We start from the raw sequence: 17,320 nt of genomic DNA on the forward strand, positions 1-17,320 counted from the left end.
TGAGCGCCCGGTACGCGCACCGGGGAGCGTACGGGGGAGCGTACCATGGAGATTAAAAATGACAGACTTTAAAAAAAATAAAGCTTCTTTTTAAAAATTGGAGGTAGTTCTGAAAAGAACTTTTTTTTTCATTTTGTTGTTTTATATATATTTTTTTTTTTGTTTTTTTTGTTTTATATTTTTTTAGACTTTTTAAAACAATTTTATATTTTTTTTGTATTTTTTTCAAGGGAAAAACAAAAACAAGGATTCCAAAACTGCTCAACAGGAGCAAAAAAAATTGAAAATTTAGGGACTGGAAGAGCAGCGGTGTTGCTGTTTCTTTAGGGCAATCAGTTCAACACTCTGCTCCCCATAGCAGAGCAGTTCGTCACACTCTGCGCACAAAAATTTGATGCCCGCAAACACCGGCTGAATGTTAGGGATCATTCTTCCACGGGGTGGTCCCGAAGGTGTTGCTCCACCAGTGGAGGTGCTGCCGCCATCTGTTGGTACATTCCGTGCCAGCTCTCTGACACTCTCCCTGGCAAAGTTGTTAGGGTGTCTTCTTTTGACATGCCGGATCAAATTGGCATTGCCAAAACTATATTTTTTCAGAGGATTGCCTCTGGATAAACTACTCCCACATATTTTGCATGTTACTTTGGGAGCGTTCACTTTTTTCTGTCCTTCTGGGATGTCGTAAAATTTCCAAATGAAATGGGTTTTTTTCTTTTGCTGAGGAGGGTCCTCATCCAAAAATCCCTCTGAATCACTGCTGGATGACTCTCTTGCAGCCATTGCTGGAGATCAGAAAAGTAGGAGATAGAGTAGACACAACAGCTCTTGCTCTCTCCAAGTACAAAGCAATAGTGAGAGAAATGGGTGGGTTTCACACAATTTGGAAAAAAAAAAGTTCTGAACCAATGAAAAGTGTTATTTTAAAGTCACATGGTTTGACGCGCTTACGCTACGCGCCCGGGGCGCGTCCCGGGCGTGTATCGTAAGCGCATCGGGGCGCTTACGTTGCGCGATCGTATGCGCTTCCGGGTGCGCTTACGCGGTGCGTCATAAGACGCATCTCGCGGCTACGCGATACGTGTCTTATGACGCAAGGCGTGGCGGCTACGCGATACGTCACGATGTTGTTTTCGTTCTCGACAATAGCGCTTCCGGGACGCGCATTAGTACGCGCCTCGGGGCGCGCCGCCAGATTGCGCTTACCCGTGCGTTCACCTGTCCGCGCCCCGGGAGCGCACTAAAAATAATATTAAAAAAAAATAAAAAAATTATAAAATATAAAATTAGATTTAAAATGTATTATTTTTATAAAGATTTGCTATTAAAAAACCTATGAAATTCACTGAAAAAACCATAGGTTATAGACCATATATAGTTAGGAATTAGCATTTACAAAACCTTGAAAATTCACTGAAAAAACCATAGGTTATAGACCATATATAGTTAGGAATTAGCATTTAAAAAACCTTATTTTACTCACACAAAACCATTGAAATTCCATATATAGTTAGTTGCACTAACTATATATCGCGCACCCGCAATCCACTGCTGATCATGTCACATATTACATCATTCATGACATGGTCAGTGACATCACTGATGACATCACTGATGACATCTCAAATGACATCACTGATGACATCACTGATGACATCTCAAATGACATCACTGATGACATCATGACACACCAATACCAGTTACTACATACGCACTCACTGATTCCTACGTCTACACACACATTCACTCATTCACCCATACAATCACTCATAAATACAGTCACTCATTATTACAACACTATCATATGCACTCATACACCTAGTCAGTCCTGTGAAGAATCAATCACACTTCGATTTCCTCATCTATACAGTTAAACACAGAACACCATACTTTTCACACATAAACTAACACATACTTACTCTCTTATACAATCACTGATACAAGTACACATTGATATGCACAGTCACACACCTCCCAGCCAGCCACACACACACTCAGTCTTCCATACATCCACTCATTCTTCAATATGTAAAACATATTTAAACTTTACAAAAACACACAGACACTAGATGATGTCATCAGTGATGTCACTGACCATGTCATGAATGATGTAATATGTGACATGATCAGCAGTGGATTGCGGGTGCGCGATATATAGTTAGTGCAACTAACTATATATGGAATTTCAATGGTTTTGTGTGAGTAAAATAAGGTTTTTTAAATGCTAATTCCTAACTATATATGGTCTATAACCTATGGTTTTTTCAGTGAATTTTCAAGGTTTTGTAAATGCTAATTCCTAACTATATATGGTCTATAACCTATGGTTTTTTCAGTGAATATATATATATATACATATATTTATATATATATATATATATATATACATATATATATTTATATATTACCTACTGGCGGTCGCCAGTAGGTATATATAGTTAGGACCTAGTTTCCATAGGAAATCCGCAACATTCTATTGGGAATAACTTTGGCGCCGGTTGATGAATCTCCGCGAATTTCTCAAAGAAGATGGCCAGCTCCGCTCCTTCCCTGAAAGTTTTGGGGGGATTCGTCAAGTGGGGGCTGAGAAAAAAGGGGCGTCCCAAAACGTGTTTTCCCCATGTTATTTTCCATAGGACGATTAGACACGGCTACAGCCCGAACCGCTGAACGAAATTACACCAAACTTAGCAAAACGGTAGGGACTGGTACGCAGTACGGCCTTTTGTTTAAATGGTGTAAATCCCTCCAGTAGTTGTTGAGAAAATTAAATTTGAAAAAATGTATATATCTATATAAGCTTACTGTAAGCTTACTGTACTCTGTACCTTCCCGAGTACGAGCTGCATTCTGATTGGCTGCCAATGTCTGTCAACACTCCAAAACAGAAATTGTTGGCAGCCATCTTGTACCTCGGTAGACTGAGGCACAGGAAAGCAGAAAAACAAACGTGTAGCACTCAAAAAGGGGGCAGGGTAGAAGCACCCTGACCCCCTAGGCCTGCTCAGGGGGTCCTACCAGGACCCCCCCCACCCCCCCCGGCCAAAAACAAAATTTTCTTTTTTTGAAAAATCGCGGGGTGCGCGCACCGTACTTGTACGGTACTCGTATGGTATGCGTACGGTGCGTGCACCCCGCAATTTTTTGGGCCTGGGGGGTCCTTGTGGGACCCCCTGAGCAGGCCTAGGGGGTCAGGGTGCTTCTACCCTTCTCCCTTTGCGTGTTTCCCACCTTTGTTTCACTGCTTTCTTGTGCCTTGGTTCTACCGAGGCACAATATGGCTGCCAACACTTCCTGGTTTGGAGTATTGACAGACAGTGGCAGCCAATCAGCATGCCTTCCCGAGAAAGCTGCATGCTCATTGGCTGTCAACATTTCTAACCAGGAAGTGTTGGCATCCATCTTGTGCTCGATAGACCGAGGCACAAGAAAGCAGAAAAACAAACGTGAAGAACACAAAAAGGGGGCAGTGTAGATACACCCTGACCCCCTAGGCCTGCCCAGGTTGTCTCTCAAGGACAAAAAAGGCCCACATTTTTTTTTTTTAAAACTGGTATGTTTTTTTAAAAATTACCCCGCGGGGGGACCAAATCGCGGCGGCATAGTGATAAAGAAATGTGGGGGTTCCACAATCCCACCCCACACTGCCCCGGGGACCGCTGCCCCCGGGGCAAAGCAATGCAGCCCCTTGGCGCATACTGGAGGCTCCTGGTGGGCTACTTGGCCCCCAGGGACCCCCAGTATGCAAGGGGAATTAGTTGCTATTCAGCAAACACGTCAGGGGTTGCGCTGCAGAGAGGTGTAAAAAAGGGTGTGGCCTTATTACACCTGTCTGCAATGCAGCCCCCTGGCGCATACTGCAGGTTCCAGGTGGGCTAGTTGACCCCCAGGGACCCCCAGTATGCAAGGGGAATTAGTTCCCCCTCTGCAAACACGCCCGGGGGCTGCGTTGCAGAGAGGTGTAAAAAAGGGTGTGGCCTCATTACACCTCTCTGTAATGCAGCTCCCTGGCTTATACTGGAGGTTCCTGGTTGGCTAGTTGCCCCCCAGGGACCCCCAGTATGCAAGGGGAATTAGTTCCTCCTCTGCAAACGCGCCAGGGGTTGCGCTGCAGAGTGTTGTAAAAAGGGGGCGTGCCCTCTGAACACCTGCCTGGAAAAATGTAGTAAATCAGTATAAAAAAAATAACAATTAATACATTTAAAAATTGTCATTTAAAAAACCTTCGAAATTCAATGAAAAAACCATAGCTTTCAGCCCTTATATAGTTAGGAATTAGCATTTAAAAAACATTGCAAATTCACTTAAAAAAACATAGGTTTCAGGCCTTATATAGTTAGGAATTAGCATTTAAAAAACCTTTGAAATTCACTGAAAAAAACATAGGTTTCAGGCCTTATATAGTTAGGAATTCGCTTTTAAAAAACCTTTGAAATTCACTCAAAAAACTATAAGTTTTAGGGTGTTAAAGTTAGCAAAACATTTCACTCATACAAAACCATTGAAATTGCTCCTATATAGTTAGTTGTACTAACTATATTTCGGGCACCCGCAATCCACTGCTGATGATGTCACATATTAGATCATTCATGACATGGTCAGTGACATCACTGATGACATCTCAAATGACATCATTGATGACATCACTGATTACATCATCCATGTGACAATCACATACACCTTTTCATACACTATTAAAATCTTTCATCACTCTTTGTAAAATACAGAGTATCATATTTGAATCCATTGTCACAGCAATACAAGTATCTAAAAATCCACTCAGTGATTCATAGATGTATACACACATCTAATCACTTACCTGTAGATTCACTCATACATGCAGTCAATGAGCATTAGAACACTATCAAAAATACTTATACACCTATATCGACATTAAACAACAGCACACATCCTATTCACTTATGAAGTCATCCTACTCACTTATGCAAACAATGGATCATACGTACATATTTACTTAGCAAAACACTTATACAAACACCACTTCATCTATTCATTTAGATAGTAAGTCATACTTAGTGTATTATAAAAATAATTATTACTAGTATACAGTTATCCATACAGTCACTCACACAATCATTGAGTCTTATGTATACTTATTTATATACAACTGACACATACACTGCCTTTTATTTTTCTTGTTTGTTTGACATGTACCATTGAGAAATATATTTGCTCATCACCACACCCAAAAAGAGATTCACTCACCCAAACTGTTAGAACATGTAGTTTTAACTTCATATATCTACTGAATCAACTATTCACACATCTTTGGACAGTCACACACCCCCCACCGAACCACACACACTTTCACACTCCCATACAAATACTCAGTTAACTAATCAATAACTAATATCAACTTTCACATAGCTAGTAACCAACTGTAGAATCAGTTTACACAACAACTAACAAAGTGATACAGATATTCACACAGTTTAGTCACTATCCACTATCTTTAGTGAGACACTATAAATTGGTCCAGTAAATAGTCAATTACACTGCTACTAAATCCTCCATCCAAATATTTATTTATATATATCCATTCATTCTTCAATGCAAATTGCTATATATATAATGCATATTTAAATAACGAAGCAGACCACATTCACTGGATGATGTCATCAGTGATGTCATCAGTGATGTCATTTGAGATGTCATCAGTGATGTCATTGACCATGTCATGAATGATCTAATAGGTGACATCATCAGCAGTGGATTGCGGGTGCGCGAAATATAGTTAGTACAACTAACTATATAGGAGCAATTTCAATGATTTTGTATGAGTGAAATGTCCAGCTAACTATAACACCCCTAAAACTTATAGTTTTTTGAGTGAATTTCAAAGGTTTTTTAAAAGCTAATTCCTAACTATATAAGGCCTGAAACCTATGGTTTTTTCAGTGAATATATATATATTTTTTTTTATTTATAAATTGCACTCAGAAAGAAGGGCGAGTTAGCCCAGGCGGAGTCAGCAAGCTCTGAGTAAAATCCTCTTCACCGTCTCCCAAGTATGGTAAAGGCACTGACACTTAGTGAAAGATGGCAGTCTTAACCCCTTCGGTGTTGCGCGAATTCTCCCGCTGTGCGGGATAATTAATAAGTGGGCGGGATTCGGACGGCCCCTGGCCGTCCTCAGCACATGTCCACCATGATGTCGGACAGCCGGGGGCCTTCCTAAGCACCGAAGAGGATATGGCAATCAATCCAGCTTTGGTTTTATTAATGTGCTATCAGACTAGCCATAAGACACATTTCGGCTATCCTGCAGCCTTGCTCACTGATAATTAGGTGCCATTTTGCATGTGAATTTAGTACAGATGTGGTGTGTGACCTCATAACAAACAAAGAAGAAAGACTTTGGACAATCATGGCAATATCATTTTGCCTATCTTATTCAAAAAATAAGATCAGGACCTGTGGCCAACCCTGTGCTGTACACGGCCAAAGGCTGTGCGCAGAGTGAGGTTGGCTGCCTGTGGGGAGTTTACCGTAGGGCCTGGCATTTGGCTGTGCGAGCCAAGGGATTAGCTTTTCACTGAAAAAAACAAAGCAACATTATAGTTAGACGATAAAAAGATCTGTTTTAAAAATAAAAACCTTACACATTCATTAATGATGTAATTTGAGATGTCATCAGTGATGTCATAAATGATGTCATAGATCATGTCATGAGCAGTGTAATGTGTGAGATCATAAGCAGTGCATGGCGGGAACACGTAAGTTATTGTTAGATCAGCCAATTTTAATTGGTGAATTTCTGTTTTTTTTTAGTTCAAAACGTTAATGTTGTCACTGACATATTCACCTAACTATAAAGTTACTCTAACCTTTGTTTTTTTCAGTGAATATACACATTGCTTCAGTTAAATGTAGTAAATCTATGCTTACCTAGACACACTCACCTTCGGAATATGGTGGTAGTTGATATTTTGGCCAGGGCATTATGGTATGTCTACATCAAAGCCATGACATTCTGGCTGAAAGTATTTTAAAACATCTAAACCCCAAGTCTAGCCTCCTCATCCTAACCGAGGATAATCAGAAATCCCTTATTTTATCATTCAAAGTCAGCCAAGGAAGGCGATGGGGTAACCTAGATTTTGACCATGTATCTAACTTAGTGGGACATGCTATTTGGCAAAGATGCAAAAGTCAGAAAATAACATAGATGATGGGAAGGTACCTACACAGCATTGGCAGTGACCAGAAGATCGGCGTTGTCGAAAAGGACCACCCCTGGCACCTCCACAATAAGGACGTAGACAAACTCGATGATGAGCATGAGGATGAGTTTTCCAATGCAGCTAATCTGAAGGAACACCGAGCAGGCCAGAAGACTCAACAGGATGCAGTAAGTAAAGTACTAGAAGGGAGAAAGAACAGTCAGAGGCTTGAGAAAATCAACATTCAGAAGTGCCAGCTAAATGCCATATGCTAATAATTCACATTTAATAAGTATCATTATCACACCCCAATATTATTTAAATACTCATACACTTGTTGCCTTAAAATTAATCATTTTTGGTTTCTGGGTGAAATAAAACAACCTCTACTTTCATGAAAAATAACATTTTTGGAAAATGTACATTTACTTGATTTTTTTGCCCACAGACCAGTTGTTGCCAGGCATTTGAATCCAGCACTGCCACATTCAGTGGAATGAACTTTGGATGGAACATTGAAATACGCACAACAATCTTTCAAATATACATGATATATCACTTCCTATTATTTGCGCGAATTATTTGAGTAATTCGTTCTCATCATTCGAAAAAGAGGAAACTACTTACTTAGAGCTGTATGGTAAGAATAAGCCAATTTAAATTTTTAGTTTCATGTTATTTATTACCATGCAGTAGGTAATTAAAATAATTGCATGCCTATCTTTCTATGTAAATAAAAAAAAACAGTCACTAATAATGTGCACATAATTTACAACACGAGCAATATTGGCTTCAATGAAAAAAATACATTTCAATACTAATTTCCAAATAGGCAACCAAATTAATTTGTGGCATATTAATTAAAATTAGATGTCATTTCTCAATCCACCGCTATAGGAATGAGTGCTATCATCACCAAGTGTGGGATGCAAAAAGTTTTTGGAGGGAGATGTTTCAATACTTCCATGTAAAGGTAAAGTCCATGGAGTCCTGTGCAAACTTAGAACATAATGGACGATTAAACAGGATCGTATTTAAGGCATATGAATGTCTCTAGAGTCAATGCTTATAGTGCTTAAGAAAAAATAAAGTGCATTAGATACTATGCAAACTTGGAGAATGGTAGACGCATTCACACAATCATTTTGAGTGTTTTCGAAAGTCACTAGGATCGGCGAATCTATTCCATGAAGCAATACATACAGAGTGTAACTATCAGTAGTCTAGCAAACATTTAAAGTCAATTCTCAAAGTACTACAACCAGTCAGAACTGTTGTCTGATAACAGCTCAGCGCGGTGTTGGATCGCGCTGTCTTGTTACCCGGCCAGTTCTGTGGCACAATGATGCATGCACAACCTCCTGCCAAGCTATCAGTGCAAATAGGCTTCATACTGCGGGCAGTTGTGAGATAAAGGATGGGCGTGTGAAGGGCACAGGGCAAACAATACATTGGCACTCGGTGGGATGTGGTGGGAACCTGGAATCGTGTGAAGGCAAGGATTGAAGTCAGTCCTATTGGAGTAAAACGAGAATAGTGAAGGGGGTTACAGGTCACGTTCCTATTTCTGCTCCACTCCCAGTCTCAGCTGAGGCTCCTCCTTCTTCATCTCATGAGGGGGAAGTTGGAGGTGAAGCTTCATACAAAGAACATGTCACACCATTTGCACCATATTCATTGATGTAGCCTGGGGCATCATGCTTTAAAAGGCAGGGCAGGAATCCACACGCGTATGCAGATTTCTCCATGGCTTCCAGGGATGGGGGAGAGATTACAAAGTGATTAACCTTCACCCTAGGCCCTTGTATGATCATAGGGCTTAAAATTACAATTCAGTCTACACAGCCAGGGTTTAATTGGAATTTCCCCCTAGGCTTGCCAGTAGCCAGGGATGGATGTGACCACTTCCTTTGCCACGTGTCAGGGAGGGTTTTCGAGGCCCATCCTTTTAAAATTTCCCTTTACTGTACACACCTAGGAAGTGGTATAAAGATTGTGTACCCAATGAGAAAGACCTTTGTAATTTGGCAGAGTGGGGCGCATAGATCAAAATTGACGCACCACACACAGAGGTCCAGTCACACACTCATTCCCTTGTGGGTGTCCCTTGCCACCCTTCCAAAAGCAGAATGAAATGGAATAACACGTGATCAGAAAACATAACAATCCACAGATCAGGTTGTCAGTCAGTATCCCTTCTTGATTCTCCAAATCAACAATGTTCATCCCACATTTACAAAATCAGCATTACAATTACCTATATCTCATTCCTTAGGTCACCAGTATATCTCAGTAGCTCTGTAATGCTCTGTCTAACCATAACATCATAGGTACCTCGATCCAACCAATTAAACTGCAGTTTTCATGCATAATCCATTAAATCATAGATTCATAATCCTAAAATTCAGAAACACTTCTGTAGAATCGGAAAACAATCACTGCTTTCGTCTATTGATAACACCAGTAGCATACACGCCAACTTACCCTAAGGCTTTTCTCGAATACAGTTAGTCTAAATCAGAAATGTACGCTTTTATCATCAACTCAGCAATGTATGCCAATTCATACAGTCATCAATGCATCCGTATAAACATGTAAGTCAGCAACACTGCTGTTTGTTTTTCTCTTTTCTTTGGATTCTAAAAGTCAAATTCAAAAAATGAATTTCCCCACAAAGCAACTGATTGACGTGATCTGATGCAGGGTAAGAACAAACTACTGCTGGAGACTAGACATCAAAGATTTTTCGCTCCACATCTTGAAACTCTCTGGATACCACCCTCAAACCCAATACTACTGCAAAACGAACAACAACATTTGAAGATAAAGGTAAATGTATGTACCAAATTGTTGAATCAGTCAGCACTGACCATCATTACGTAAGATGTTCAGGAGAGTAAAAACAGGATTTTATAAGCCGTGCCTCACTTGTAATACCCTAGCTATTATCAGTAATAGATAGATCACTGTTGTATTCACTAAATAGGAAAGCCATAGAAAGGGCAGACATTTCCACAAAGTCAAGGAAACAACGATTACGATAGTAGTCAGGGTACCTGCATCAGACAAACTTCTACATTTTCAAGGAACCCTCAATGTCTTCCAGCACCCTTCAATATTCTGTTTAGCTCCTTCATCTTTTTACAAGGGTCATTATGGTGACATCCTCACATGCCTCTAAACTAACTTGTGGCTTATGCTTCGTCTAATACCTCTTTGTTATCCACTACCCATACCACAGTGAGTCCAACCTGAACATCAAAGTTTGTGAGAAAATGTCGAAGTTAAAAAACAGTTATAATTCTTAAGGGTTAAAAAATCAAGAGGCAATCTTCTTAGACCCATAAAAAGCAGAAGGCTGATCAATCTTCTAAACCCTCATCCTCCCCCATAGGCGGCCAGGCAGTAAAACATCTACTACAGTATGTGCATACTCAAGGATCCATGGTTCCTTGGATGTAGCATCCATGGTTGGCAGAGTAGGCATTGGTTATATCGCAGATGCCGCACACACCTCATCTCAATTACCATAAACCACTTAAACCAGCTCTTAACAGAAAAAGACCCAACTCCTCTCTGGAGTACTATTGGCTCTCCTTTTAGTAGCTTGATTCCAGTCAAGCCTGTCACCAATAATTTGAGAGGCAGGTAGCAGAAATAAAATCTAGTTCGGTGATAATAAATCCAGCTAGGCAATGATAAACTTAATGCCCACACTAGGTTGGATATAAGACAGTAAACACCTATTAACTAAACACTATACAAATGTAAAAAATGAAAAATTATTAACATTTGGGCATCTCAGTCAGTCAAAAAATTACTTTATTTGGTATTTCATTACCATAAAGCATGCATGTACAAAAACAATATAAATAGCAAACACTTAAAAGTTCCTTTAGTTAAAAATGTATTTTCTCATTTTTTATTTACAAATTAACCCAGACAATATCGGTGGTCTGTTTCTGCTTTTTGAAGCTGCGTCTCTACTGAGTTCATAAACTTTACCCCGCGGCATATTAGAATGTTTGAACCTGCTCCCATCCAGCTGGTCACAGCTTGCCTGCAGGTACGGATCTGTAGTATATTAAAAATTGGTTTCAGTAAAATGTTCCTCTTTTCTTTAGAAGCCTCGCACGTGCACAGGAGGTGGCACAAGGTCTCACTGTGATAATCACATAATCTGCATCTTTGTTCCTGGTGTGTGACCTTCCATGACGGGATCAAGTCTTTTGAGAAATGGTCGCCCATTCTGAAGGCCATAAATTTTGTTTTTAGTGATAACCGGAAATGTGCAGTAATTTAGGGCTGAGGTTTTAATCGTTTGTACGAGTTTAGAATGGTCCATGCGTGTCGACGTTTGGCCAAAGTCTTTTTATCTTCTACCAAAGATAAAGCTTTTGCATTTAACTTGCACATTTTTTTAAAGGTTGTTGTTTCCGGTGGATTGTTCCAAATCTCCACTATTTTAAGGGTATCTAATGATGCTCGCAGGTCGTTGCCCCATGAGTTGGGGACCTGTTGGTCATATTGTTTTTTAATTTCTTGCCAACATAAGTTGTTTAGGGATCCTATTTCCGATAGTCTCATTTTCCAGCACCATTTCGCTAGGGCTGCTTTCCTTTGATATATTTGATTTTGTAGCCCAAATTCTAGCCTTATTTGGGCTGGGGCTGCTCCTTTGTGTATTTGAAAAACAGCTTTATATATTCTTGTCTGGAGTGTGTTTAGAATGGCTGCTTCTTTCCCATGCCATATTTCCAGTCCATATGAGAGGGATGGTAAGACTTGGGCTGCCATTACTTTTACCAGGTGGTCATATGATGGGCATTGCAATTTCTTTTGCAGAACTTTATAAGCAAAACTCAGTGATTGCGCTTTTGCGGTGATAATTCTTTTATGTTCTGAGAGGGACATATTTTTACTTATTGTAACCCCCAGATATTTGTAAGCAGTTGTTTCCTCAATGAGCTTGCCTTTTGTTTGCCACTTAAAAGATTTTCCGCTAGAGCCCGTCAATCTCACCACCTTTGTTTTTTTGATGTTTAATTCCAGGCCTTCTCTCTCGAAATAGTCTGTTAACTCGGATATTGCTCTTTGTAGGTCTATTGGTGTTTGGCTTAAAACTACAATGTCGTCTGCATATTGGAGACACTGGATGTTTTCATTGGCCAATTTAGGCGGATGTCCGTTGACATTCTTGAGTTGATCTTTCAAGTCGGCCAGATATATATTAAAAAGGCTTGGTGAGAGCACGCAGCCCTGTTTGAGGCCATTGGTTATTTTGTGTTCTGTGGATATTCTTCTTCCATCACCCAATTTTATTTTAGCCCATGTTCCTCTGTATAATGCCATAATTGTTTCCGTTAGTGCGGGCGGGAGACCCCAGAGGTTCAGTTTTTCCCATAGGCGTTTTCTTGGAACTCGGTCGAAGGCGGATTTCAGGTCTATGTAGCAAGCTATCAAACCGGTCTTCCTTTTCCTTGCTCCTTCGATTAGTAATGACAGGGCTGACAGGTTGCTTAAACAGCCCATTCCTTCCCTAAAACCGGTTTGGAAATTGGGTATTATTTTATGATCCTTTATCCATTGTCGTAGAAGAGACAGTATACAAGATGAAAAGAGCTTTGCCTCCACGTCGATTAGAGCTAATAGTCTATAATTGCCAGGTTCCATTCTGCATTCGCTTTTATGAAGAGGGTGGAAGATATTTCCTTGCCAAGACAGTGGAATCTTTTTTTCCTTATGGATGTAATTAAACAATGGTGTCAAGTAATTTGCCCAGAAGTCGATATCATATCTGAATAAGGCATTTGGCATTCCATTTGGGCCAGCCGCTCCCTCCGATTTTAATTTCCTTATTAGGCCGGTTAGTTGTTTGGTGGTTGTCAACGGCATTTGTTCCTCTTGGGCCGTGCCTTCAGGCCGGTTGTTTTTCCACTGTCCGTGGACTTTTTCTTTTTGTTCTTGATCTTTCTTTTGGTTATTAGGTGTTACTGTATAAGTTGGGTTGGTCTGAATGTTATACAAATTGTTGATATATTCGGCCCATGTTTTTTCGCTTATTCCTATGTTAGGCTGATCACCCGCTCCTTTCGATAATTTGTTTATTATTTTCCAAAATTCTCCACTGTTTGGTAGTTTGCTTGTTCTCAACAATTCTTCCCAGACTTCCTCTGTGTAAGATTTTTTTGCTTTTCTGCAATCTTCTTTGTATTCTTTCCTCATTTTTTGTAAGGCAATATTATCTACTTCTTTTCCTATCCTTTTTTCTGCGGCCATTATTCTTAATTTTTTCGCAATTTCTCTTTTCTTATCTCTTAGGTTGAAGTTATACCACGGGTCTTTATTTACTTTATGTCCATGAATTACCGGAGTTTTTACAGCAAATTTTCTTAGTACGAATTTATGTAAATTCTCCCAGTTTGTTATGGGTGATTGGTTTTTTGTGGCATTCATAAGATTTACGTGTTCCAGTACTGAGTCCATTATTTTCTTTTTTATTGGGCCCTTGTTTTTGATTTTCTTCAATTTATATATCTCTGGAATCGCGGTAAGAAATTGTAATTGTGTTTTTTCTTCGATGTTTTTCCTCATTATTATCTCTTGTGGGGAATGATCGCTCTCTGGTCGAATTTGTATTCCAAAATAATCTATGCACTTTTTTAGTTCATTGCTTATTAAGGTGAAATCAATTATGGAGTTCCTTTTGCCGCTGGTAAAGGTGGTTTTAGCAGGTATATCTCCCTCTGTATTTCCATTCAGGATTGTTAAACCTAGAGGTTCCAGTTCGCCCCAGATATTATCAGTTTTATCCTTGGTCCTATTACTATTTATTAGGTTGCTGTTAAAATCGCCGGAGATTAATATCTCGTGTGATTGATAAGTTTTGCGTAAAGATTTTATCAAATTTATTAAAGTTTGGGCTTTATTCTTTTTTGTGGTCTTATCTGGGTGGATATAAATGTTCATAATTATTAATTTCCATCCTGGACTTTTTTTGCTTACTTTTGACTCTATTTTGATCAGTTGTAACCAGTTTTCCCCTGAGTCGAGCAGTTCGGTTATCCAGTCTAGGTTGTTCGTAAAGAAGAAGGACAGGCCTCCCCTTGGGTGTCCATACTTTGCCAATTTTTCTGCCAGTATGTGATGTTCCTCGTATCCCATAATTTGTCTCGGGGTTAAGTTCCATGTTTCCTGAAGTAATATTATTTCGAATTTACTCAGGTAGTCTATTGTCTCTTGATCTTGGGACATTTCTTTAAAACCGTGTACATTCCATAAGCAAATCCTTAATTTTATTTCTGGTTTTGAGGGTAAATTAGTGTTTTGTCTTTGGTTTTTTTGTGCTAATTTACCTACATCAGGATCGATGAGAGTTTAATGCCTGTGCCACCCAAGACCAGTCTTTGTATTCCTTCTGACGTTGGTATTCCTGTTTTGTATTCGTACTGCTCGGATCTTGGTCGGAGATTGATTTGTTTCTTGCTCCCTTTAGGATTGATTGCATTTTTTCCTTTGTGTTATTAGGTTTGGGAAATTTGTTACTTAATAGTGGGAATGGATATTTTATTGGCGTGTGACGCTCTAAGGTTATTCCCCATTCTGAAAAGTGAGTCCTGGCTGAAAAAATAAGATCTGCTATTTCTTTGGATACCCAGGTGGTATTACTTATTTCCATGTCCGTGTCTTTGTTTCCTTGGATAAATTCTAGGGCTTTTAGGTCGCTTGTTGTTATTCCCCTTAATTTTGGTATCACTTCAAATAGTCGCAGGATGTTTCCCCTGTTCAGTGTGTCTGTATTTCCTTTTGTTTGATATTCTGGTTTGAACAGTAATGTACATTCTGTTTCCATGCTAACTGATTCAAGATGTCGGGTTTGATAGACTCTCCTTTTTCCCTCACTTGGGTCAAATCGAATGTGAGATATGTTATTGTTTTGGCAGATCGTGGTAGTTGAATCCGGTCGATTGTAATCTGCCATGGGTGCATCTTTTATGAGGTGCATTTCTTCTCGACTTATTTGTATGTTGTTTACATTTTGCCCTATTTTATCATTTGACTCATTTTCGGAAATGTCTCTGCAAGTTCTTCCTTTATTTCCTGCCGTGATTGTCAGATGAATAATCGGTTCCCTCACTTGATCTGCCTGTATTTTTTGTCTTTGCTCATGTTCCGTTTTTTTCTGGTTAAATGGTGGGTTTCCCCCAGTGTGCCAACTTGGTCCTTGTTGGACCAGAGTTTCACCATCCCTTTCTTGCGTATTTTCCTGTGTTTTTTGTTGTTCTAAATCCTCTCTATGATTTGGTTTTAATGTTTCGTATTTGTCATTGATTTTGTTTGGAATTGACTTTTCCTCATCTATTGCTTTCCCTACTGAGCTTGTTGGTATTTTAATCTGATCTGGGGATCTTGTTTGTTCTTCTGCTTCATCTGTGTTTTTTTCTCTTTTTCCATCCTCTCTGGTAGAGGTGTCAATGGTCTGATTTGTTGGGGCAATTTTTGTTTTTTGTTCAAAAATGGCAAAGAGTTGTTCTGCCTGCTTACTTTTAGTAGCTTTTTTTCTCGCCTTTCTTGCCCGTTTCCGTTTTCTTTTGGTTAGGGGTTCTGACGTGCCCGATGAACTCATTGTTTTGTTTTCTTCCAGGCCTCTCTGTAGTAAATCGTTTTTGTCTGTGTCATTTAAAGTTTTTTCTTCTGTGATGTTGATAGTTCTCTTTTGATTTACCATTTTTTTAGCCTCTATGGTCTCTATGTTGGGGTTATCGCCTTTGTTGGTTTTCCCACATGTTACTACTAGTATCTCTTTCAAAATATCTGGGAGGGTTGCTAATTTATCTATTATTTCCTTGCAGACGCAATTTTGATCTGTTAGTTTCTTTTTCCATTGTTTTTCTTCCTCCTTTTCTTTTATGAGGTATAACGAAATTTTTTCCAGTTTCAGATTTATTCCCGATATGTGGGTTGCAATTAGGTTCATTAAGTCTACCTGCACGTCCAGTTTATTAGATTGAAAGTTCAGTGCGCTAGTAGCTTGTTGTAGACTTTTTAGGAGCACATCCCCCCAGAGTGTAGATTTTCCTTCAGTTTGTTCTGACCATGCCCCTATTGTCCTATTTAAACTCTCAGATGGAGAAATAGTTATGGGCATCTCATTAAGTATATTTAAGAGGCAGTGGGCGAACAGAGTCTTGACTAAACTTGGTGGAGTTGGATCTGCTGGATAAAATTACCTTCCATGTTAAAAGTTTCTTAATATTCCATTCCTTCAAAAGTGACTGATAGCATGTGCTTTCCTCACCAGGTGCTACAGGATATGAAGAGCTCAACAGGAACCAGTGACACAGGAGCAGCATCATTTTGGCAATACCCTTCCACGTCACAAACACAGAACATAAATGTGCTCTCAGCAGATGTTTTCTGTGTGCACTAACGAGATGAATGTTAAGTGTTGTACTTGATATCACTATTACAGTGATTTCACTGTAGAGTTGAATTCATATACACTTTGAGCCTTAATTCATTAAATGGTATTTACTGTGGAGAAGTGTGGCTCAATGGTTAGAGCGGCAGACCCTGATGCAGAGGTCTAGCCCGGGACCAGGGTTCAATTCCCAGCCTCGGCGGGTCTTGGGCTCAAAAATTCCATGGACCTGATAATTCTCGCCACGGTGCCTATTCCAATCATGGAGTCCCACTCTGCAACTCTGGGCAATAGTTTGCTTAATCTCCACAACAGCCCCCACAACGCTAAGGATGCCTGGCCTCCACCTTGGGGGTGCCCAGGAGTGGACACCTCACAGGGAAAGCCAGGAAGGGTTCCACAGCGGTATTCGTACAAGACCCTTGTGGATGAGTAGTGCGCTATACAAGTATCAATTTACATTTACTGGTTCTATGATTGAATAGAAACCATCCTCACACAATGAGAATGTTGTTATTTTAGAAACAACAAAGATTTATGTAATGGGTGCACTAATGTTTCATACATTTCATTTAAATGTAGCTCTTAGTCATACTTATACATACGCATTCAAGATTTTACTGTATGCCATATGTAATATTAATATAAAGAACTGACAATTGTATTAATTTATGTTTAGAAGTCCACACGCATATTTAGGGGCTCATTAGGATCGCGG

General features: G+C 39.7%; 1 protein-coding gene across 1 annotated transcript in view; it reads right to left on the reverse strand.

Moving 5' to 3' along the window:
- ADCY5 (adenylate cyclase 5) overlaps positions 1–17,320 on the reverse strand; it is a 951,006-nt gene that overhangs the window by 117,602 nt on the left and 816,084 nt on the right. The window contains exon 13 of the mRNA XM_078682034.1: positions 7,206–7,381. Coding sequence (XP_078538160.1) covers positions 7,206–7,381 — 176 coding nt within the window. The remainder of the gene's footprint in view (positions 1–7,205; positions 7,382–17,320) is intronic.

The sequence above is a fragment of the Lissotriton helveticus genome, chromosome 3_1 (genome assembly GCF_964261635.1).
Source record: "Lissotriton helveticus chromosome 3_1, aLisHel1.1, whole genome shotgun sequence".
Taxonomy (NCBI): Eukaryota; Metazoa; Chordata; class Amphibia; order Caudata; family Salamandridae; genus Lissotriton; species Lissotriton helveticus.